We start from the raw sequence: 24,161 nt of genomic DNA on the forward strand, positions 1-24,161 counted from the left end.
CGAGCCTCTGGGCACGTGTTTCATGTCGAGCCAAGAATCCCCTCTTGGAAATCAGCGACGCAAAGACAAAAGCTAATACAGACTTTGTCTTGCACGGCATTCTTGGCTAGTGAGGAGTCCGTCTTGTGGGTAGTAGATCGTGAGCATCCGACGGCTTAGGGACAGCCATCTAGTGGACTGGGAAGTGTCTCGACGCTGAACCCACTTCTCCAGATTTTGCACGAACATTGCTCTGGGTAAAAATGCCAATAGTCCTTCAATTCTTGGTATGTCTTCCCCAGGTCAAGAACCTTGGAACTTCCGTTTTCAAGAGAGGACAGTTGCTTGACTTTGCTTGCAGTCATGCTAGAGTTATAGCAGCAGAATGTTATGGTTTACCCTGACACATGAGGTTAAATTGTGACACATCGCAAGCAGGTCTTGAGAAGGCCAAAGCTGCTGTTTATCTTTATTTTTCACTCTCAGGTCGTCTGGAGGGAGATTTACTCACGATGTCAAGCGGCATAGCCGCGTTCCAAATCAGAAGCTTCTACCGGGCTTACGATCACTTGCAAGGGCAAGAGGTAGGGTACAATCTTGGTACCAAGCAACGGTTCAGCATCTCCAGAAACACATTTGTTTGAATCACTGCATGATTTACACAACAGCATGCTTGTCAGTCTTGAAAATATTGGCATAGCACGTTCCATATCTTGTGCCTCCACACCCTCAATGGCAGCTCTACATAACGGATCTTGCAGCAGCCTTGACGCGTCCAAAATCCATCCCTGCTCATTGTTTGCACGAGAAGCGTTACAAGTGACTTGGTGATGGGTGCCACTGCTTCAACCGCCACACTATTATTCGAAACAGAAGTTCACGTTGGCCAGCATGAATGTTGAGCCGCTTCGCTTACAACTTCGTTCTCCGAGAAAGCCAAACGGGTGTAAATTTCATTTTCAACCCTTCAACTGACCATCAGCTCTTTTCTCCGGCAGCAAGACCGGCAGTGCAATGCTCATCCCTCCATCTCCTCGTCTTCATCTTCGTCCTCCCATCCGTCTTGGCCCTCCTCACCAGCTTCCTCCCCGTCACTGCTATCCTCATCGCTGCTCTCCTCAACTCCGACAAATCTTTCCTCAACCTCTGCATCGCCTTCTTTTCCAAAGATACCCTCCCTCACTCTTCCTGCGAATACGCTTCGAACGGCTTTGTTTGTGCTAGTGTCCCAAACTTTGACATCACCTTTGCTTCCTGCAACGGCCAATCTAAATCCCACTTCCTGGTCTGGTGCAAAACTCGTGGCAAAAACTTGACCAACACCAAGATCACGTGATACAACCATGGACGGGCCGGCGGCTGGATCAATGTTCCACAGTTTAGTCTGTTTGTCTGCTGAGCCCGTGACTAGAAACCCTGGGATAATGGGATTGACGTCGAACGTGGTGATAGCTTTGTCGTGTGCTTGTAAGGTCCATAATGGCTTTGTCTTCGAAATATCTGTGGGCGCCACCCGAGCATCGTGGTAATGAATGACACCATTTTCTGTCGACACCTGCGAAGATAAAAGTAAGCCTCCAACCCTGACAATCGCTTGGGAAAACATACGTAGAAGAAGAAGGGATCATGAGGGTTCCATCGCACGCTTTCCACATCGCTCTCGACACCCCAGCGGCGAACCTCTCCATCTGGCGCACGCATGTCCGCCAGCACAACAGTTCGATCGTAACTTCCACTTAACAAACCCGTCGTATCCTTTGGGTTCCATGCTATTGAGCATACTTTGTCCGTGTGCCAGCTATACGACTTAGCACATTGCGTCGTACTCAGATCCCACAGTTTAACTGTTGTGTCCGCGGACGCAGACGCCAGCAGCTGGCTGTGCTGTCTGTTTGCTGCCAAAGATAACACAGCATCAACATGGTGATTTTCATTAGGCTTCTTCGACTTCTTCTTCTTCTTTTTCTTCTTTGACTTGTCCACTTCCGTCGCCGATTCTGAAACCTGGCCAAGGACGGCATTGGGGTACATGCTGTCAACGACGTCCAGATCCCAAATTTCGATCTCCGGGTCCATGGTTCCTACAGCGACGAAATTGGCCTTCCCACCTTCGTTTGCCTCGCGGCCAACGCCGTAGTTTAGCCATTCCACCGTCAAAGGTATAGCTGGGAGCATGATATCGTGATGTACATATAGATTATCGGCCTCATCCTCGTATACATATACTTCAAGGTGTGCAACCTCATCTTCTATCCGCGCAGCAAGAAGCAGGTTATCGGTGTCCATGATCTCAAGCTCTTCTCGCTCCGAGTCTGAGTCCTCGCCATCTTTGAGTGTGATGTATGGATCGTCGTCGTTGGATTCATAATAAGCAAGAGACTTGATATTAGAGAACATGCCCAGAACATTCTTTGTACCGTCTTCGTCTTCCTCGTCGTTGTCATAGTTGTCCAAATCGTACTCTTTCAAATCGTCATCCACGTCTTCCTTCTGATCGCTCGACTTTTTTTTCGACTTTGCATTTTTAGCAGCGCCGTTCGCCTGTTCAGTGCCTGTTACTTCTTCCTCGACTTCCTCGGCTTCCTGAGCTTCCTCTAACTCTGCTTGTGCATCGTCCAGTTGTAGTTTTGCGAGTTTCGCTATTCGTGAGTATTCCTCGCCGTCAAAGACAGCCTTGGTGGGGAACTGCGCCGCCTGGCCTCGCGGCACCCACGTTGCTGCAGTGACTATTGACATATCTGCAGGCGTCTAAATCATGCGCCCGCTTTGGGAAACTCAAAAAATTCAACTTAAAAGGCTGTGCAGAGCCCAGGAATAGCGTACAAAAGTTTTGCGGCGAGATTTCCTGGTCTGGAAATTTTCTTGTGACGCAGGTGGAAGGTTTCCGCGCTCGAAGTGGGAAACTTCGAATATTGTTTACACCATCGACTTTCCACCGACTGCGCCCACGACAAACCAGTGCGCCGCCCATTTGGACCTTGCTTACTTTTCACAAAATCCTCCTTTCTTCAAATATGAACGGCGAAAGCAGTCCAAAGCGGCGCAAGTTGGAAGACGGCCGCTCAGCGCCGCCTTCACGCGAGGCGACCCCATCCGTTCGCGCAGAAATCCAGCACCGATACCTGCCCTCCAGCAAACGGACATTTGTCTCACAAACTCACCGCATAGGCCGTGATGGCACTCCTCAGCCTCATCAACATGAGTTCGACGGACCTGAGCCAGGCGTGGACTTGGAAGACTCGATTGCATTGGATAGAGACTGGTATGGCGCCGAAGAAAATGGCGGACATGCCTTCGGTGATGAGACGCATAATCCCTTTGGTGGTTTCGAGAATACGTACTTAGACCAGCAGAAGGAAGCTGCGATGCTGGAAAAGAAGAGATCACGCAGAGGAGATTTACGGGCCAGGCAGAGGCAGAAGGAAAACGAAATGTGGGAAACGAACCGTATGCTGGGATCTGGTGTTGCGCAGCGGAGGGAACTAGATGACGATTTCCTTGAAGATCAAGAGGATGTACGGGTCCATATATTGGTGCATGATCTGAAGCCGCCATTTTTAGATGGCAGAAAAGTATTTACGAAGCAACTCGACCCCATTTCAGCAGTGAGAGATCCGCAGAGTGATATGGCAGTAATCGCGAGGAAAGGCAGCAGAGTTGTCAAGGAACGGCGACAACAGAGGGAAAGGCAACGAGCAGCGCAGGAAGCAACTAATCTGAAAGGCACCATCTTGGGTAACGTGATGGGCGTCAAGAATGAGGAAGATACCGACAGTGCAGCACCTATGGGCGACGAAGAAGGATCTAAGGGAAACAGCAAGTTTGCCGAACATATGAAGACGAACGACGGGCAGAGCAGCTTCAGTCGAAGCAAGACGCTAAGAGAGCAAAGACAATACCTGCCTGCGTTCGCCATGCGCGAAGAATTGCTCCGTGTGATACGAGACAACCAAGTAACGATAGTAGTCGGCCAGACGGGTTCAGGAAAGACGACACAGCTCACTCAATTTCTTTACGAAGACGGGTATGGCAAAAGAGGACTGATAGGTTGTACACAACCCCGACGTGTGGCCGCAATGAGTGTCGCCAAGCGCGTCAGCGAGGAGATGGAGTGCAAGCTCGGAGGTCTGGTTGGTTATGCGATCCGTTTCGAGGACTGCACCAGTGACGAAACTGTCATCAAGTACATGACTGATGGTGTCTTATTGCGTGAGTCAATAACAGAACGCGATCTGGACAAGTACTCCTGCATCATCATGGACGAGGCTCACGAACGCGCCTTAAACACCGACGTCCTTATGGGTCTGATCAAGAAAATCCTCACCCGTCGCACCGACCTCAAGCTCATTGTTACCTCGGCCACTATGAATTCTGAACGCTTCTCGCGTTTCTTCGGAGGCGCTCCGGAATTCATTATTCCCGGCCGTACTTTCCCAGTGGACGAGCAGTTCTCGCGTTCTCCTTGCGAGGACTATGTTGATGCTGCTGTCCGCCAAGTACTTGCCATTCACGTTTCCCAGGGCCCAGGTGATATTCTAGTCTTCATGACGGGGCAAGAGGACATCGAAACAACATGCGAGCTTATAGAAGAGCGCCTGAAACTTCTCAACGATCCTCCGGAGTTGCTCATTTTACCGATCTACAGTCAAATGCCCGCGGACTTGCAAGCCAAGATTTTTGATAAGGCACCCCCAGGCGTTCGCAAAGTCGTTGTGGCGACAAACATTGCGGAGACTAGTTTGACAGTCGATGGCATCATGTACGTTGTCGATTCAGGATACTGCAAGCTTAAAGTATACAATCCCAAAATGGGCATGGATACTTTGCAAATCACACCCATATCACAAGCCAACGCATCGCAGCGAGCTGGCCGTGCCGGCAGAACAGGACCGGGAAAGTGCTTCCATTTGTTTACTCAGCGAGCATTCCAGGACGAAATGTACATTCAGACGATTCCTGAACTACAACGCACAAACCTTTCCAGCACAGTTTTGTTGCTCAAGTCATTGGGAGTAAGAGATCTGCTTGACTTCGACTTTATGGACCCACCTCCTCAAGACGTACTGAATACTTCACTTTTCGACCTCTGGGCCCTTGGCTGCCTCGACAATTTGGGCAACCTCACCGCCTTGGGTCGCGCCCTAACACCCTTCCCTATGGATCCCTCGCTTGCTAAATTGATCGTTATGTCCGTACAGTACGGCTGCAGTGAGGAAATGCTTACCATAGTATCCATGCTCTCTGTACCGAGCGTCTTCTATCGCCCGAAGGAGCGGCAAGAAGAATCGGATGCAGCCCGTGAGAAATTCTTCGTTCCGGAAAGCGATCACCTCACACTACTTCATGTGTACAACCAATGGCGCATGAATGGCTACTCCGATGGATGGTGTGCGCGTCACTTCTTGCATCCAAAGGGCCTGCGTCGAGCGCGCGAAATCAGAGATCAAATCGCAGACATCATGGCCAAGAACAAGATGGAACTTGTGAGCTGTGGGACGGATTGGGATGTTGCGCGTAAATGCATTTGTTCAGGGTACTTCCACCAAGCTGCCAAGGTTAAGGGTATTGGCGAGTACACCAATCTTCGTACGGGTGTTACCATTCAGCTGCATCCCACCTCTGCGCTGTACGGGCTGGGATGGTTACCAGATTACGTGGTCTACCATGAGCTCATTCTGACAAGCAAGGAGTACATGTCTTGCGTAACTAGTGTGGATGCCCATTGGCTCGCTGACCTTGGTGGTGTCTTCTATTCTGTCAGAGAGAAAGGCTATGACTCACGGGAGCGAAGGATTACAGAACATGAATTCAATCGAAAGGCGGAGCTGGAAGCTAAAATTGAAGAGGACCGGCTGAGACAGCTACAAGCGCAGGAGGAGCTAGAGAGGGGAAAGAAACAAGCAAATATAGGAAATGTAGTCAAGAAGTCAGGCGCTGTGGTCAAGAAGATAGGAGCCAGTGGTGTAGTGAAGAAAGTCGGGATCAGGAAAGGGAGAGGCTTTTGACCATGTCCCGAACGATGGCTCTATTATTCTGCTTTTCGTGAGGTGAGAGGGAAGGAACTCACATCAGGTGCGCGAGAGCATTCAAGAACTTATCAGATGCCCGTGAGCTTCCTTTTCTAAGGTGCCCTTTTCGCACTGTCGATTTCCCGTCACATAGGTGGATGCCACCAAATCGGTGGTTTTCCCGAAGAAAATGATGAGAATATAATGAAATGTTCCGCAAGTGAAATCCCGTCTGCAGTTGATCTTCGTCGTCTCTCCCTCCATGAAGGGAAAATAAACCCACACGGAGCAAAAGGTTGAACCGTCACGTATCCAAATTTCGAAAGCTCCCATCGGATCTTTCATGTAAGGAATTCTATTGTAGCAAGCGAAGAAGCCTTTATTTGGGGGGATGAATTAGAGAACTATGATTTCCTCTCCTTCAGGAGGGACTTGCCACTCCTGGAACTGGTTAAGATTATATACTTTTAGTCATTACCCCGATGATCGTCCCAATGTAGGTTTACTCTTGCTACTACAAAAGGTTTCGAAAAGCGCTTGTCGAGTTCAAGAATATACATATATATATATATATATAAGTTTGTAATCCGGCATAAATCTTGATCAAGCCGTTGATGAGCACAGCGCGTTGTGTTTCTAGACACTGCTTCAGCGTTATAAACGCTCAAAAAAAAAAAAAAGGTATCCTCAGTCAAGGTTGCTCCCCTTTGCCATCTCCCATTCTTGCTTCGTCGGGTAAATGCTGATCGCTAGTGTGCTTGTCCAAATTTTCCCTCGTTAGTTTGTGACCTGACTGCAGTTTCTCGCTTTTTCGCTCGTTTCCGGACAGACTTCGGCGCGGAGCTGTTGGGATATCTGTCACGGCCAACATCTTGTCGTCTCGCAAGATTGAAGCCTCTTCTTCATTTTGAAATCTGTGCTGCTGAATGACGCTTTGTGTGTTGACGGAGTCGTCTCCAAGCTCTGCTGAAGACTCTCTGCTTGATGATGCCACGTTCGGCGGAGAGGCCTTTCCCTGGTCATGGACGTTCGATGGCGACTCCCCTGACGGCGTTCGTTTCCGCTGCGCAGGACGCATGTTGGAATGGTCTGATGTGCTTGGAGCTGCAAAACCCGCTTTTCTGCCACCGGATAGAAGTGGAGAGTGGGGTCGTGAAGGCGCAGACGACTCAAGCGAGTATTCAGACTCAAGACTCAAACTCTCGTGTCTCCTTGTTGAATCCCTGTGTTGACCCTGTGAAGACCACTTGAGTAGCATTTTCTCTAGAACAGGAGCCCTCACGGGCTTGCTAAGATAATCGTCCATGCCTGCTTTCTGACATTTCTCCTTATCTCCCTGAATGGCAGAGGCGGTCATGGCGACGATAGGAATATCTCGAACCCGCCCCTTGAAGGGTTCTGACGTCCGTATAGTATGCGTTGCTCGATAACCATCCATGATCGGCATTTGAACGTCCATTAGGATGATGTCCGGCCGAGGATGCGAGGGGGTTGGTTCCTGGAGAAGATAATCCAGCACTTCCTGCATATCAAATTAGTGGCATGTTTACAGCAGCAGGAAATCCAGCCGCAAACAGACGACTTACTTGACCGTTCCAAACTGCGCTGACACTGAATCCTAGCTTTTTGATCGTCTTTGTAGCAATCTGTTGGTTGATTGGATTGTCCTCGACCACTAGGACGTGTATTTTAGCCCTCGCTTCCGGAGCAAGATTCATGAACTCATCCGGTATTTTGTTCACCGAGGTTTGTATGGACTCGGAACGTGAAGGAGTGTCAATTTTTGTCCCAACTGGCGGTGTCGAAGGCGGTGTTCGATCTGGATCACTTGCCAAAGACATGGAAACTTCGGATTGGAGTCGATCAGGTATTGAAGAGATGTCGACGATTGCGTCCTCACCAGCCTGGTTTTGCACCTTCTTGAAGGGCAGCCAGAACCTCGCCGTTGTTCCCTGTCCCAGCTTCGACTCCAGCTCAATTTGACCGTGCATAAGTTCTACAAGGTTCTTGCTGATTGTTAAACCGAGGCCAGTTCCACCGAACCTTCGAGCCGTACTGGAGTCTGCTTGGCTGAAGGGTTTGAAAAGCTTTTTCCTGACCTCTTCCTCAATCCCAATCCCAGTGTCTCTGACTTCAAAAGAAAGCGTCGTAGTGTCTTGCGTTTCGCTGACCGTGTGAACGCTCAAGCTGATCGATCCTTGAGTGGTAAATTTAAGAGAGTTTGTGAGCAGATTTTGTATAATCTGGCGCAATCGGCCCGGGTCGCCCGTAACTTTAAAGTCTTGTGCAATACGTGGTTCGATGTAGCTCTCGTAGGTCAGGTTCTTCCGCTGGGCAGCGAAGGAAGTCATCTTGCCGATATCTCTAATCACAACAGATAGATTGAACTGCACATCTTCGATGTCTAGTCTGCCCGATTCCACCTTTGAGAAGTCCAGAATGTCATTGATGACGGTCAGCAGGCTGTTCGCCGAACGATTGATGTTTTCGGCGAACTCGCGCTGCTCGTCATTCAAGTTGGTGTCCAACAGAAGCTCACTCATGCCGATCACGCCAGCAATAGGCGTGCGGATCTCGTGGCTCATGTTCGCGAGAAACTGGCTCTTCATCTTGCTTGCTTCTTTTGCAGCTGCCTCGTTCGCCAGAAGTTTCGCGTTTGCTTTCTCCTGAGCTTTCAACTCGGCCTCTCTCCGCCGCAATTCGGTGGAGTCGACCGAAACCCAGATGATTCCATCGATAACTTTCGCGTCGGCATTGCCCTTGTCTGTGTGTTCCGCGTAGAGCGGCAGACCTCTGGTACGAAACCATCTGTCTCCACCTACGTGTGACTCGATAAATTCGTCTTTGGAACTGCCGCTCAGCAATCGATCGACGGCAGGCCTCCATGTTTCAAGTTCGACGATGTCGTCAATATGTTGACCGATGAAAGGCGCTTTGCCATGTGCAATAGGCGATTTGACCATGTTTCCTTCTAGCAGTGTAATTACGCCTTTTGTGTCAATTGCCCATAGAGTGACCTGAGCGTGCTCCATAACCCGCTGGAGTTGTTCTCGGACATTTCTAGCTTCGCGTCTTGCTTCCACAAGCTCGTGGATATCTGTGCAGGTGCCAAACCATTTTACAATCTTGCCTTTGTCGTCGAGGAAAGGTGTTGCACGGCCCAGCATCCATCGCCACTGTCCATCCGCTCTCTTGCACCTATACTCTGTAATGTATTCTTCGCCGGTTGCAAGTGAATGAGCCCAGCGAGCACTTGTGACTGGCATGTCTTCTGGGTGAAAAGCACCTCTCCAGCCTTCACCGAATGATTCTTCAACGGTGAGTCCGGTGTAGTCATACCACCTCTGTGAATACCAGTCATGAATACCCTCAGGCGTCGTCCTCCATACCATGATTGGAATCAGATTAGCAATATACTCAAATTGCTTCTCATTTTCCTCGATTTGCTCAGCAATGCGCTTGGTATATTGTGTGACATCCTTGAAAATGACGATGCCGCCGAGGAATTCGTCGCTCCCGTCATCAAAGATTGGTTCACCCAGGACTTCGAAGACAATCTTCGCCTTTGTTTTTGGATGACGCATCCCGATGCGTCGACCATCAAACCTCTTTTGACTGCGGCAGAGTTGGATGATTGGAAATTCATCCACGCTCAACTCGGATTCAAAATCCTCAGTGTACAAAGTGAATTCTGAAAGCCAATCTCGTTGGTTACTGCCCGCGAATGGAGCACCATCCGGATGCAAGGCAAGAAGTGCTTTGTTGGGAATTCCGAAAGTCTCGTCTTTCCACATTGCATATGATGGCATGTTTACGGAGTTGAGAATAGCATCCTTGAGACGACTCGCCTTTTGAAAAAGCGACCTTGAAGATCCTATATTTGCCGATGGAGGACCGAGGGGAGGAAATGTAGGAGTTGATATTAAAGGAGAGGGCGTTGTAGAGCTACCTGTGCTGGAAATTGTGCCTGCGACGGACCGTTTTCCTGAAGAGCTGGAGCTTGAGGAACCAAGAGGGCGAGGGCTTAAGGTCGTACTTCGATTAACGGTACGTCTAGTGGTCTTCGCTGTCTGAGCAGAAGTTTGTGCGGTCTGCGAATTAGTAAATGTCAACGTGTGATAAGAAACATCGTCAATCGACCATGTTGACACAATCATGTTTGCCTGAAGCGTGCTGTCGTCAGCACTCCGCACCGGTTGGCCATTCTTGTTGGCAGTGGGAGATCGCTCGCGAAACGATGTGATGATCACTTCGACAGAAGAATCAATAACAGTTGCAGGGCTGGAGGCCGAGGGATTCTGCCGAAGCGACTCCTGTTCTCGTCCTAAGGAGTCTGCAGGTCTCGCCGCATGGTTCGCTGTCGGGGTACTATCGCCGCTGCGAATTGTCGAACCGCTGGCGGCGCCAGATTTGTCTCCGTCTAAAGCTGCTTGTCGATCTGTCGCAGCCTGCTGTCCAGACTGGACGATTCCGTCCAGAAAGTCCTAACACAGTTCTTAGCCAAAGAATCGAGCAATCGAGCGGCGGAACAAAGACGTACATCCCAGCTAATGAGGATAGGCGATCCGTGAACCAGAATCTCAATGCCCAGCTGTGACATATGGCTCCCCTGCAGCACGTCGGTAACAGTTGCGACAGGGCCGTCGTCGTTTGCTAGCTCGCTAGGGTCGATGCCCAAGAGTCTTCCCATAGCTTCGTTGGCAGCCACGACCGCCTTCAGCGAATCCAGGACCAATACGGGCATGGGAAGATATTGCAACGCTGTCAGCGCCACGATTGTATTGGACGAGGCGTTCGCCAGTGCAGCCGAAGAGGCGACGCTGCGGAGAGATGTCGGCGACTGCGAGCCATCTGGACGTATGTCGAAGTAACTGTCAACGTTTGCGGTGCCGATTGGATGCTGCGAGGACCCAGGAGACACTGCAAGATTTGCTGCCAGTAGATTCGCATCGCCAGTCAGCAGGCGATCCTGGCGCATATCGCTTCTACCACGGCGTGTTCCACCCGGCCCAAGTCATGGATGCCGCGGAGAGGACGACCACGTGCTGGCGAGAAGAAGCAGAACCCAGGTACTCCGAAGCTCTTGCACAGCGCGTAGAGCGAACACGAGCGCAGACAAAGGGACAGAAGTGGGCGCAAGTAGATAGCCGGACAGGAGGCTCAGAAGACTGCGAGGTCTCGAAAAGGTCTAGAACGCTGGCCGAAGCGGACAATCGACGCGCTAGTGCGAAGAGAACGATCTGGAGCGGAGGATGCGGGATTGAGGGCGGAAGAATGTGCGCAAGGCCTTTGATCGACGTGTGGGACAGGCTCGGGACGTCGTACAAGGCAGAATAACAGTGCGACTTTGGCGAAGAGTAAGAAGCGCATCGGTGCTGCACTCCGACAGTCCTTTTGAGATGAGCGAGAAGGTGACATCATCACCGGCCGCCAGGCGCTCTGGTTGAATTCGGCCCGCGCACTGCCAACGGTCTCTTCTGCTTGTCCTTGGAGCCATTAGTGCTACGCTAGCGAAGAAAAACATCCTTCATCTGGCGACCTCGACGCGGCGACGGAAACGGACGGCCGGCCATTTATACACTGCATCTACGCAAATCAGGTTTTGACCGCTGGCAACCGCCGCTCCGCGTACTGCGGCTCCTCAGGCGCACGCGTCGGCGGCAGCTCGCCCCCTGCTGGCAAGGGAACTAGCGTCGAGGATCGGCCCTCTCTTGCGACTCCAGGGGTATAACGTCGCCGTCCTCAACCGTCAATAACGAGGGAAAAGAAAAAAAATACAAGCATGTCGTTGCGCTGGTCTCTTGGCTACCTTGCTATCCCAGGCGTGCTGGCTCTCATCTTCTTTCTGGCCTTCTCGTCGCAATGGCTGTTCTCAAACACAGAGCCCGGCCCGCTCACCGCGCACCAGTCCGTCCAGTTCAACGGCCTCGTCGCCGCGCTCCTGGTATGCTATGCGCGGGCGGTGATGACGGATCCAGGACATGTCCCAGCGGACTGGAAGCCGGACAGGACGCCGCCAGATTCGACCGCCAGCAGGCAGAGATGGTGTCGAAAATGCAACGCCCATAAGCCGCCGCGGGCTCATCACTGCAAGATCTGCCAAAGATGCATACCGAAAATGGATCATCACTGTCCGTGGACGGTGAACTGCGTGTCGCACGTCACGTACCCGCACTTTCTGCGCTTCGTGGGCTACGCAGATGCTGCCATGCTGTACCTGGAGTATTTCCTTTTCGTCCGCGCGTCTGTTGTGTGGGAAAACAGAGACATGCCCAGCGTTAGTTCTCGGCCACTGAGCTCGACCTGCGCGTACTAAGTGCTATAGTACCTTGGCCCGACAGTCTTCCAACTCGTCCATCTTTTCTTACTGATCATCGTGAATTCCCTCACCCTGTTCGCTCTGGGCATCCTCTTCATCCGCGCTCTCTGGTGCTTAGTAGTCAATACGTACACGATCGAAGGGTGGGAGATCGAGCGCCACGAGGTGCTTCTTCGCCGAGCAAGAACGATGGGCGGTTATCTAGACGGGCCCGACGGCACCAAGGTGCGCATCGTGAAGCAAGAGTTCCCCTATGACATTGGCTTCTGGAACAACATAGTCCAGGGCATGGGCACATCCAACGTAGGATAAACTCCATACCAAAGCAAAGGGGAGCCACTGAGATGCCTCCAGGTTCTGGCTTGGTTTTGGCCCTTCGCCGCCTCACCATCGAATGAAAGCGGCCTGCATTACGAGACCAACGGCTTCGAAGGTAGGATAGACTCTGCACTACTCAGCATGCGGCACTGACGATACCAGATCCCTCACTTTCATGGCCGCCTCCTGACCCAGATAGGATGCCGCGTGGAAAGGTCAGATACGACCCTGCGGAAGAGGCAGCATTCAACTCGGGCTTCTCGAACGACGAGATCGATGCATTTAGACAACGCCAGCAAAGAGACTACGCCAGGCTATCCGATTACGAGACCGCGATCCGTAGACGACAGAAATTTCACCGCAGGTATGACGCCGATGACGAGGGATCTGTCAGGCAAACTCTCGACGAGGAGCTCAGCGAGGGTGAAGAAGGAGAGGAGAGCTGGGCGACCAGCGAAGGTGATCGACTGGCTGACTATGGCGTCGATGAGGAGATTGAATTCTACGACGAGGAAGATCTGCCTCTGTCCGAACTTCTGAAGCGAAGACAGACCGCAGCATCATGAGGGGAGTGCAAGCAGTGTGAACTAGATCATGCCAATGTCAATAGAACTACTTGTTGTGAGGGCGCTGCCTCAAAGCCCTTTGGCTAGCGTGCCCGCGATGACTGCGTTCTTTGGAAAGGCGACCGTCGCATCCTCGATCGCTGCGGTCGGAGCCACGAACTACAAAATTCGATGCGCGATCTTATTGACAATCAAACTCCAAATGATCATTGAATCACATCTACAAATTGCAATGTCCCATGTCCGACGCGGCGATCCAATATACGCCCAGAACGTGTTGGAAGGATGACACGCGGTCGGCTTTTTTTTTTTTTACTCTTTCGTCCAACATGTCTTTCTCACTTCGCCGCGCGCATTCGGTGTAAAAACAACTGGTCGCCTGGAGCTTATTTTGACCTTCCAGATTCGATATGCTTGGAAAAGTGTATACGGTAGCATTCAGCTGCAGACATGGGCAGTCACAAAAGAGCGTGGTTACAGTCCACATGGCGCTAATTGCGGCTTTCGTCGAGATTGATCCCATGACGGGGAGCCAGAACAGAACTGGCAAAGTTGGTCACATAGGTTCGATACGATGCTCTCGAGCGTGTGGGCTACGTTTTCCAAATGCCATCGGCTTTTCGGCATAAGCCATGCGATACCAAGACCTTGCCCATAACTCCGACAGCGGCAGAGTCTGGTCCATGTGGAGTGTCAATGACGAGTCATATTTTTTAGGTTGTGATTTCCTGGTTCGCGCGCCAGAGCAAGAGAAAAAGTGAGATAAGGTTCAGAGACTGGAAAAAAAAACAAGGGGCGGTGGGAAAGAGATCCTTGAACTCGTATCAGCACGCAACGGAGATGAGAGACAGTGAGGATCGTCGTCGGGTAGAGAGGCCAGCGCGACAAGTTCCTGACGATGGACGATTTCACAATTGCGTTTTGTTAGTCGACAAGAGTCACGGCTGTTCTTCGAGCAGTGTCATGTCGAAGAGAGAGCCCGCGGCAAGGGTGAAGATAATATATTGGAAACTATTGATTTTTTAGCTTTGACAAACATCTTACTCGAAAGGAAACAGGAAATAGGGATCAAAAGCGTTAAACGGGTCACCCAATCGAGACAAATCGTGAAGCCAAACAACAGTGCACACGTCTTTTGCACGAGTCGTAGCAAACGTCTTGGTGGTGGTCCACAAGGCAAAGCTCCGAGCATCAGGCGCACGTTTCCGATAGTCCAGCAGACGGACCCTGATTGCGGGTCAGCAAAGATTTTATCTAAAACGCTTGGAGAGCGGGAATGTGATTGGACTGACTGATGGCCTTTTTGCTCAAGCACCAGTTCGCCGTTTCGAACTTGCCAGGTCAAAGGCCACTAAGGGGGGTTCATCTAGAAGCAGTTTTGAACGTTAGCGGCTGGGATGCCTGCAGTTCGGTCGAGAGATCCGCTGCGACACTAAATTATCACTGTGCACCGTGTGTCCTGCGAGACGCATCGTGTTGGAAAGATTCACGACAGGCACCTGTCAAACCTTAATTTCGTTTCTATCGATCCCAGAAAGACTGACCCTCCGTGTGCAAGCGAGGGTTGAGGTGAGGTTGAATTAAGAACGATCTAGGCTTGCCGACTCGCGATGATCCTCAGATCAATTGCCCTATTCAACTCCCAGAATCCAGAAGAGGTTCACCCCGAGTCATTCTGCACTACCGCTTTCGACTCTGTTGGCACGATGGATGACATGGATCATGAGCACATTCCTTCTCACCTTCGAGTGCCTCGTGTGCACTGGACTGGACTCGTCGCACCCGGACGCCCGATTCGACCTCTGTGCTACTGTACAGCGTCGTGAGGGGGGAGACACGAAAAGGGGGAGGGGGGAGGGGAAAAGGACGAAAAAAAAAAAAAAAACCCTGGGCAATGACCGAGCATCTCTCTCTCGACGATGAGCAGAAAGGGACGAAATACGTCCCATGCCTGACTTGTACATGAGCGCGAGAGAGACCATTTCGGGTGTTGCCAAAACGGCAAACGCGAGCGGTGCCTTTCCACGGTGCCCATTAGGCTTGCCTTCTGCGGTGCAGAACTTTGGGATGCGACCAACGCAGACTAAAACACATCCTAGATCTTGACAGGACTCATGCATGCGGAAGGAATAAGAGGCTTGCGGGGGCGTCAGCGCACGGCGGAGAAAAGCGCCCTTGCCTTCAGCGCCATTGGTGATAGTACATTGGAATAATGGCAGACCTTGCCGAAAATCATCGTGGAAGGACACTGGAAATTTCCTTTGGCTATTGTCTCATAGGCCAGGGTCACGGAGATCAAGAAAGCTGAACGCTTCGAGAAGTGCACGTTCCCTCGCACTCCCAATGCGTCTTCCCTACCAAGGTGGAAGACAATAATGATCGCTTACGTTTGTATCCATGTAGGTTCAGGCCGCCATCTACAGGCTCTATTCTGCAAAAATGCGTACGGAAGAAGGGCCTGCTCTGGCGCAAAAGAATGTGGAGACGCTGCCAGGCAAACAAAAGAGCAACAGCTCTGCAGACAATCTGGTGGCGGGCGCTATAGTCGATAAGGGATGAAGCCATTACGCCACTGACATCGTGGATCGGGCCAAACCCAAAGGTCAACGGGCAGCTAGAAGCTTAAGGTTCAAAGGATACCCTTCTACGCGGGAGGTATAGCCTTCCACACATATGATGCAATCCGTCCAGCCCTGCAATTCGGAATTCCGAAGCGAGAAGCCAAAAAGGTAGCATGCCGGGCTCCGTCATTTTGGCCAATTGTTAAGCAATCGAAAGGCTGCTTCTGACAACCCTCTGCTGACGGGGGCCACGGCGAGGAAAAGCCTAAGGTGCCGCGTGCTCCGTGCAACCAGTCCTTTCGTTTCAAAGCATACCGAGAGAACGGAACACTATCACATATGACGCAAAACTACGATCAAGAGACCACGACGGCATGCGCTGAACCATGAGGAGCGCACAAATGCCTGCAGTCTTGGGCAGAAACGATGAGCATGGAGGTCGCATGCGTGCCGGGATGGATTGCCGTAATCTCGTCTGCCTCACTCGCACCGCCTATCTCAAAATGTCATACATGAGCGTCCTGGGGCCGTGTCATTGCGTTTGCTCCAGTCACGAGGAATTGCTGAAGGTAAGAGTTAGAAGAGCGAGTCACGGAGCAGACCCATCCTTGGCGGGTGCTTAAGCCATCTGCACACTAAGAAGTAAGCATAACCATACGCGGATTAGACAAAACAACTATCTCCAACGGTTTATCAATATGGATCCAACTTTTCTCTTCTTCTGTTGCGCGAGCAGTTTGACTCCGCATCAAAATGATGTGCGGAGTGGGGGGGGGGAAGGGGAGGGGGGGAGGGTGTTGTCACTTTATTACACTTTTCTGCGGGAAAGCAACGTAGATTGGTGTAACGAGACCAGCTTCTGCCAAAGGTGCGGGTCGCTTGCGCCAAGAAGGTTTGGGTCAGAACGCAAGCAAAGGAAAGAAGGCCTTCACACCGCCGCGAGGAAAAAATACGAGACTGCCGACGCCGCGCCAGCAGCCACTGTCGAGATCTCTCCACAATTCCCATGCAGCTTTGGCGGCTGTCCAACCCCATTATCAGACGATCTGATTCTTTGCGGCTCCAGGACAACCTCGGGATGTCGCCATGACGGCCTATCTAGCTTGTAAGAAAGTGCGTGATCACCCGCTGCTGGTGCTGCTGCGTGGCATTGTCCAGGAGGATGTGTGTGCAAGATTGGGACGAAATCTGTAGGCAAACAAAGGGGTCGGAAATTTCTTTACCGCAACCCTGCCCGACCATGTTTACGATGCCATGCGGTGACACTCTTCGTGAGGGCCCGCCAAGCGGAGCAGTCTAGCAAGCAGAGAGAGTCCATGGGGGGTGTTTTTTTTTCTTTTCTTTTGCGCATAGTTTGCTCAGATGGTTGCGCAAAAGGTCTTGTGGATGGTGGGTGTTCACGGTGCAAGAGGCAATCTTAGTTCCTGGCGATCAATATTCGAACTGATAAACCATTCTGTGTTGTTGAAATTGATGTGATAGTTTTTTCGATATCACAATCATCCGTTACGGAAAAGCGCCACGGCCACGGATCATCTACGAGTTATCGTGTTTGGTACTGGCAGGACGAGAAAGGGGATTGTCCCAAGGCCAGTTCAAGGGCCCTAGTCGACCCACGAGGGCGGATAGGTGAACTGGATGGCAAAAGCAGTTCGTTCATGGTCATCCGCAAAGCGTGGTCGTGAAAGGGAGCAGAACCCACCAGGCGACCTGAATCGTGAGCATCCTTGTAGAGGGGTGTGCTCAGTGTGGAGAGGTTTGGCACCGGGAAAGGCAATGGCACTGCGCATCAATACCGATTTCGACACAGACCATACCTGCTAACGGCATAGTACAGGTCCGCTGTCATTTGGCAAAAGGCTGTTAGGAGACGTCAATACTTCACTATCGACCGTGGGACATTGGCAGAGAAAAAACCAGAGCCCGGACCGGCATTTTCGACTTGTCAACGAATCGCCGCCGGGCGGCCGTCCGCGCTCACACGGGCGAAGCGTGGAATTTGGGCCTGCTCGGGAGGGGTTGATTCCGACGAGAGGTCGACTGAGCAGCGGGAAAGGGAAAGGCAGCCGGAGGTACGAACTGGCACTAAACGTATGCTTATCGGAGCGGTGATTGTTTGGCGTGCCTCTGGCTTGCAGACAATGGCTGTTCCAGTGGGGCCAGCGGGCTGGTCAGGCTGGCTGGCTGCGGAGAGGAACTGGCAGAGGGGAGCGAGGGCTCAATGGCATTGAGGACCTGTAGGGGGGTGGGTTTCAGTCGCACGACGGCTCCCACAGCTGGTGCTGGCGGGCATGCTGCTGCTCGTGCCGCGACTGGCCCGCACAGGACAGCTCACGGCGCTAGCCAGTGGGCGGAGGACATCCTGAGCAGCGTTGTAGGGCTTCACCTTGTAGCGGCTGCGAGCCACGGGGCGGACAACTGTGAAGTCCCTGCTGCGATGTTGCAGCTCTAAGCCCGGCACGGCATGGACGCACTCTCGAACCTTGCGAAGGGCGCCTGCGAGCGGGCGTGCTGGCTGCCGATGTGGTTGGCCCATGGCTGGTGCGAGGTCCGTGGGCAAAATCTTGCTCCAGGGGTGCGACGCCACCGCCTGGATGATGGAGGATCTTAAGCTGGTCGCTTAACGCTAGCCAAGACGTTATGATCTCAACCTCTACGTCAAATTCTCGGTCGACGTTCAGAGCGCTCGCTGAGTCTGCCAGCGAAACAGCAGACGTACTTCCTTTTGCACAAATATCTGCACTGCCCTCCCCACCCCCGCCCCTCTGACCGTCATTGATCTTCACATACATCTTCCCAGCCGTTGCCTCTGATCCACCCTTTCGTTTCAGACGGTGCGCCCGCCAGCAATTTACCTCTGAACATCACTTCCTGCCGTATGCGCTGGAGCCTCAAATCATTTCCGCAACAGTCGCCAGATCCCAGCCGCTGACCGAATCATCCTCCGCCGCCCGAACCTGTCAAGTTCGCTCTCCCACTCGTCTGAGCCGGGGAGGGCCTGAGAATCCGACCTTTCTTGTTGTTGGCTTGCCAGCGTCACGGGCGCCGACGCCAGAATCGCAACCAGCGGTCGCCACGCCTGTGGGATATACTCCACGCATCCCATAGTCGTTCCCCCCCTTGGAGCCAAAACCACGGATCACGTTGTCTGTGTCACCTCGCGCTGGACGATCTGCGACCTGCAGCACTTGTTAGCTTTTCCTTCCTCGGTAGCCGTCAGCAGCGTATCTTACACGCCGTGATCCTCGACGGCTTCTTAAAGCGCGCTGATCCCGCCCATCGTCCGACCTGATCGACTTTCCCCACGTTCCGGATTGTTTCTGGCGTTGAATCCTCCGTGATACCTTGACTATCACTCCAAAACTTTCTCATCCCAATCGTTTACCACCACCGCCGCCGCCGCCGCCGCCGCGCCGTCGTGGTCTCTCTTTTGAAAACCCCGCCTTGCTGTCACTCTTCCATCATGGCAATGGCTGTCGATAGTCGAAACCAGCAGTCTCACCTAAATCTACCTGGGTACGACGGTCTTCGCTACCAGCACGTCCCTCAGTTCACCAACCCGTGGTCGGCGGCAACCAGTGCGCCTCAGTCGCACATGTACGCTCCTTCGTCCGTTGCTCCGTCCAGCGGCTTGGATGCCTCGCAGCAAGCCCAGAGGCCAACGACACTGCCAATGCCAGCTTATGGAGTTCCAGTGACCGCTTCTACGGTACCAGGCGCAGGTAGCACACCCTCAGGACCTTTCTACGATGTACAGAATGGAATTGACATGTCCCAAGATTTGCTCAACGCTCCTCGTTCGTACGGTGCTCAGTATTCCACGGCGGGCGCCAGCACAAGCTATGCTCAGACATCAGCGCCTGGCTACCCAATGGATTACGCCAGCAGCAAGAGTCCGGCGGCATACCAGCAATCGTTCGAAAGGCGATCATCTCACCCGTCAGTATCCTCCGAGGCCCTTCTGGATCCGCAGTTAGATCCCTATCGCCGGAACTCTTTGATTGACATGGACAGATTGAACACGCAAACAACAGCGGCACAACGCACCAGCTTCAGCGACGCCGTCGACGCCAGCAGAGGAATGGTGTCACTCAGCCAAAGCGACATCACGCCGCGAAACATCTACGATGTTCGAAATGCCAGCCGAAGCTCGACTGATTCGTACGGCTTCCCCTCGACGCATTCTTCGCACTCGTCCATCTCGTCTGCAAGCACCTATCCGTCGTCCTACGGCTACAATCCGTCCGTAGCAGGCTCAGACATCTCCGACTACAGCTCTGCGTCCGAATCCGTGGACGTGAACTCGAGGACCTTGCCCCGTCCGACCAACTTCCCAGGAACAGCACCACCCCCTCAGTCTATGATGGGCCAGTTCAGTTCCAAGGTTTCGTCCAGCTCGCAGAAGAAGCACAAGTGCAAGATTTGCGACAAACGGTTCACGCGGCCGAGCTCGTTGCAAACGCATATGTACAGCCATACCGGCGAGAAGCGTACGTCTAATCTTTTTTTTTTTTGTTCTTATAATTTTTCTTTGGCAGCCATCACTCGTGTCTAACGCATTTGACAGCATTTGCCTGCGATGTCGAGGGCTGTGGACGCCACTTCTCCGTTGTCTCCAATCTGCGACGACACCGCAAGGTTCACAAAGGAGAGGGTCGTGATCATCCTTCCCCAGAGGATTCGTAGATCAGCGTCTGTTGATCTGTCACATCACTGCCTCGGTTACCGATATGCGCATAAGACATCCCAACACGGAAGAAACAGCTGTGTTGGCTTCTTTCACTCCGAGTTTAATTCAACGTACACCAGTCGGTTGCTTTGCGACAAATGAACGCACGTCGTTTTGTTCACGGCAAACCCGTGGCGCAGTTCGTGCGTTGGACACGTTTGTGCTAGACGTTCGCTACTGATACCCTGGGCTTCTGAGAGGCTGCCCTCTTTTACGAAATGGCGTTAATGGAGAGCAAGGACGCAATTTTGTTTTTCCTCTTTTTTTTTTTTTTCTCTTTGATTGACGGACATATTGTGCCTAATATTCTTGCGGGCATTCAAGACAGAAGGCTCGCGATACCCCATTATACACTGTATTATTATGCTGATCGTTTTGGAGAAAACACATAATGATGTAAGGGTGGTGCGCCTTTTGCTACAGCTACGTGCTACGGTCACTATCACTCGCTACTCAGAGAGAGCATGCTTTGCACTCGATATGCTTTGCGCCCCTCCCCCTTCGTTAAGAAGGTCACGTGTACGATATGAAAGTTGGGTTAAGTTAGAGAGGAAAATCATGGATTGATTGCGGATTGATTGGACGCTACAAAAAGCAAAAGTCCACTGGCCAGGTGTGTTACGTTGTAAGCTAAGCAAAGAGAGCACTTGCATCAGACAATGACAGGAGCCCCGTGCTTGCCACTGTCATAGTTCCTCACTTTTCTTGCCGCCGTACTCATCGCAAGTTGACTCGCCTCGCTCGGTCCCGGGCTAGCTCGTTCGTCGCCCATCCACAATGACGGCATGCAGTCGACAACGGCTGGTCCACACAGCCTACTTACAGCCCTCTGAAACCGGCTCGACAGGAGCAATGAAGTCATACACGGCGAACGCAACCCTTGCGCGCGCTCGAAGGGCACCGAGCGGCAGTGCGTAGGGAGCCCCGACGGGCCAGCTCGCGGCCGTCCAGGCGGCGACGAGCACAGCGCGATTCTGATGAACAAGCGGGCATGGCCCTCCACGCCCAGCAAGCGGCCGTCGCAAAGCGTCGCGCTGGACGCGGAACGGAAACGTCAACACAGGCAGCGAGGTGCCAAGAGGTTGACGAGCAGGGCGCATCAGCCGTCGACGTCACCGTGCCGGGCGCTCATTTCTCAGGGTCCACGTCCCGCCCGCCCACCATCTTGCAAGCGGCCATCGCATCCATCGTGCATCCAGCCAATCGCGCGGCCAGCCACGACGGCGCGCTCGTTGGCGCCTGAGGGCCCAAGGCGTCATCACTGTCCTCCGTCCGCCGCCGCAGCACCAGCAGCATCGCGCGGGGACGGCCACGTCGCAGCGGCACGTTACATCTGTCGCCGTGCTTGTTTGTTTCGCGCGGTGGCGGCTCTGAAGGGGGGAAGACGCGGCGGCGTGCTCGAAACCCACCCGAGGAGCAAGCACCGCCCTCGCCAGCAGCCGGGCTCTCCCAAATGCGCTCTCGACGACCGGGCAGCCTCGGTGGAGATCCTTTCCCTATTCCTTCGGCTTCCCCCTTCTGTGAATCTCGCAAGAGAGGGCGTGGAAAGGGGACGTCTCGCTCCGCCTCACTCTTGAGGCAGCGGCCATTCCGCCCGCGTCGTTTGGGCCATCTCCGCCGCGGAACTTGCAAGGCCTCCCCGCGCCGTCTTCCTTGACCGTCCCGTTCGATACCGGCCTCGGGAATAAGCACGCTGGCCTCCTCGTCCGTACAGCCATCTCGCCGCCCAGCACAGCGCCGTCCCTTTCAAGGCTGTGCCGTCTGGCCTCCGTAGGCGTGGACCGACAATGAACGGTGTGCTGGCCACCCGTACCCGTGCTGGAGCGTCGGCAAGACGGTTGGATTCTGCTTTTTTGGCCAGAGCGCATGTCCTTCACGCGGGCCGTTTCAAATCTGAGCGGAAAAGCTTGGACTGGGTCTTACGCGCCAGTGGCCCTCGACTGGACGCCAGACTGGTTCCCTTCTCCGACGGCCTGCATTGTGGCTGGCATGGCATTCTCCTCCACTGAGCTTGACAATTCCCGTTTGCGACTAGGATCTTCCGTCGCACTAAGCATGCGCAGGGACGCCCGCTCTCGGCCTCTCTCTCTCTCTCTCTCTCTGTCTCTCGCATCCCCCAGCTCGCCCTGTGGGATAAAATGAGAGACGATCATGCTGCCCGATCGTTTACCCGCCTTCATGATCTGCAATAAACGATAAATTGATTGGATATTGCACAAGAGGACCCTTACGGCGGTGTACATAGAGATTTCGAACGTGTGCAGGGCCGCTTGCCCATCTTTGCCCGAAAAGGCTCATTCGTTTGGCTCGTCCTATCTGGAAAACACCTTTCAGGGCACAAATCTTCTTGTTTGCGCGCACATGCAGCGTCGGGAAACCAATCGCTGAGCCTTCGCAGGTAAAACCTTGATCTGAGAATGCCCGAAGCCTCCAATCAGACGTGGTCCCGCAGCTACCGCAAGGACTTTTCGGCCTTCCGTGCAAGTACGGAGTCAGCCAAAGAGACCCCGAGGCAGATCGTAACGGGGTCAAACTGAGAGCATACTGTCAGAATTTCCAGCAAAGTGGACGCGGCACACCGGTGTGCTGAAGCCTTTGCCACTCACCCGTCACCACTCGCACATCTCTCTGAGATGATGCATTGCTTCAGCGGAGTACGAGTCGTGCCCTTCACGCAGTGGAAACTCCCCACATCGAATCAATGGCCGAGTCTCAGAAAATAAGGAGACTTACTCGACCTCCCTCAAGGGCACTGATCAGCGTAGCTTAAGCGTCGTATGCCCAAACCACGGCGCGAAAATTGAAATTTCATTTTCAGTCCATTGCACGTGGGTGCTCAAAGCAAGGGCACCTTTGCACGAATCTGGATGAAACCTGGCGATGAGACACCAGAGCCGTGCGGTAACACGGTTGCAAACATACTGGTACCTGTCAATCTCCAGGATCGCTGGAGTCCGATTCTTGTCTTATCGTAGGAGAGCCACGAGGGATCATCGTTCTCACCTTGCCGGCTTCCCGGACGAGTGTCAAGTCCTGCGAGATTCTAGAAGAGCGTGATGGGCATCACCCATCGGGATGGCACGTTGTCAAGGATCGATCAGCGCGGTGAGAATCCACAGTGTCGGACAGAATCGATCAGAAAAAGCTTAATAGGTCTGCTCCCCGGTTTTCTAGAATGATTAGAGTTTGATTTTTTTTTCTCCCATCGTATATATCGGCGTAATATCTCCGGTCCTGTGTCTGCTTCCTCATCTTGCTCGGTCGAGAATTGCGATGTATCATCCTCGAGCCCTTAACGGCGGCACCGGTGTGGCCGTAGACATCTTGCTCGCAGCCGACTGCCACGACGTCTGAATGCCACGTCCTCGAGACCGAATGTCATACGTTATACGCGCTAAGAACTACAATCTTCGACGTGATGGGATCTGTGACGTGCTTGCGAGAGGCCTTGGACTTGCTTCTGTCGATGACCACCCCATTCCTGGCTCGGGATGTGAGGGAGTGTGCTTCCTGGGTGCCCGGAATCGATGCCCACACAGGCTTCGCACTGCTCGATGAGATCGCACACGTAATTATGCATTGTTGGAGTCCGAGACCAGCGCAGCAGACGGGCACCAGCTTGAGCTTCGGCCTGGGCTTGGATTTCCAGTGCTTGGGACGCAATTTTGTGAGGCGAAAGCA

General features: G+C 52.9%; 5 protein-coding genes across 7 annotated transcripts; 3 read left to right on the top strand and 2 right to left on the bottom strand.

Moving 5' to 3' along the window:
• Positions 1 to 603: 603 nt before the first annotated feature.
• On the bottom strand, positions 604 to 2,841 carry PV09_04807 (uncharacterized protein). Its single transcript, XM_016358225.1, has 2 exons — positions 1,588 to 2,841; positions 604 to 1,534 (listed from the first exon to the last, which is right to left on the bottom strand). The coding sequence occupies exons 1-2, from the start codon at positions 2,713 to 2,715 to the stop codon at positions 998 to 1,000; spliced, it is 1,665 nt and encodes a 554-aa protein (XP_016213843.1). The 5' UTR covers positions 2,716 to 2,841; the 3' UTR covers positions 604 to 997.
• Positions 2,842 to 2,927: 86 nt separating this feature from the next.
• PV09_04808 (uncharacterized protein) lies at positions 2,928 to 6,133 on the top strand. The gene has a single exon (XM_016358226.1). The coding sequence runs from the start codon at positions 2,994 to 2,996 to the stop codon at positions 5,982 to 5,984; it is 2,991 nt and encodes a 996-aa protein (XP_016213844.1). The 5' UTR covers positions 2,928 to 2,993; the 3' UTR covers positions 5,985 to 6,133.
• A 243-nt stretch (positions 6,134 to 6,376) lies between these two features.
• On the bottom strand, positions 6,377 to 11,334 carry PV09_04809 (uncharacterized protein). The gene is made up of 3 exons (XM_016358227.1): positions 10,528 to 11,334; positions 7,574 to 10,471; positions 6,377 to 7,509 (listed from the first exon to the last, which is right to left on the bottom strand). Exons 1-3 carry the CDS (start codon positions 10,963 to 10,965, stop codon positions 6,679 to 6,681), a joined length of 4,167 nt encoding a protein of 1,388 aa, XP_016213845.1. The 5' UTR covers positions 10,966 to 11,334; the 3' UTR covers positions 6,377 to 6,678.
• A 189-nt stretch (positions 11,335 to 11,523) lies between these two features.
• On the top strand, positions 11,524 to 13,394 carry PV09_04810 (uncharacterized protein). The gene is made up of 4 exons (XM_016358228.1): positions 11,524 to 12,264; positions 12,313 to 12,609; positions 12,661 to 12,739; positions 12,787 to 13,394. Exons 1-4 carry the CDS (start codon positions 11,770 to 11,772, stop codon positions 13,188 to 13,190), a joined length of 1,275 nt encoding a protein of 424 aa, XP_016213846.1. The 5' UTR covers positions 11,524 to 11,769; the 3' UTR covers positions 13,191 to 13,394.
• A 5,014-nt stretch (positions 13,395 to 18,408) lies between these two features.
• Positions 18,409 to 21,162, top strand: PV09_04811. Of its 3 annotated transcripts, XM_016358231.1 has the most exons (4): positions 18,409 to 19,473; positions 19,531 to 19,690; positions 19,766 to 20,241; positions 20,319 to 21,162. In XM_016358231.1, the coding sequence occupies exons 1-4, from the start codon at positions 19,215 to 19,217 to the stop codon at positions 20,435 to 20,437; spliced, it is 1,014 nt and encodes a 337-aa protein (XP_016213849.1). In that variant the 5' UTR covers positions 18,409 to 19,214; the 3' UTR covers positions 20,438 to 21,162. The 3 variants fall into 3 exon arrangements, with proteins under 3 accessions (XP_016213849.1, XP_016213848.1, XP_016213847.1); XM_016358230.1 differs by having other exon boundaries at positions 18,409 to 19,690; XM_016358229.1 differs by having other exon boundaries at positions 18,409 to 20,241.
• Positions 21,163 to 24,161: the final 2,999 nt, after the last annotated feature.

The sequence above is a fragment of the Verruconis gallopava genome (genome assembly GCF_000836295.1).
Source record: "Verruconis gallopava strain CBS 43764 unplaced genomic scaffold supercont1.14, whole genome shotgun sequence".
NCBI lineage: Eukaryota > Fungi > Ascomycota > Dothideomycetes > Venturiales > Sympoventuriaceae > Verruconis > Verruconis gallopava.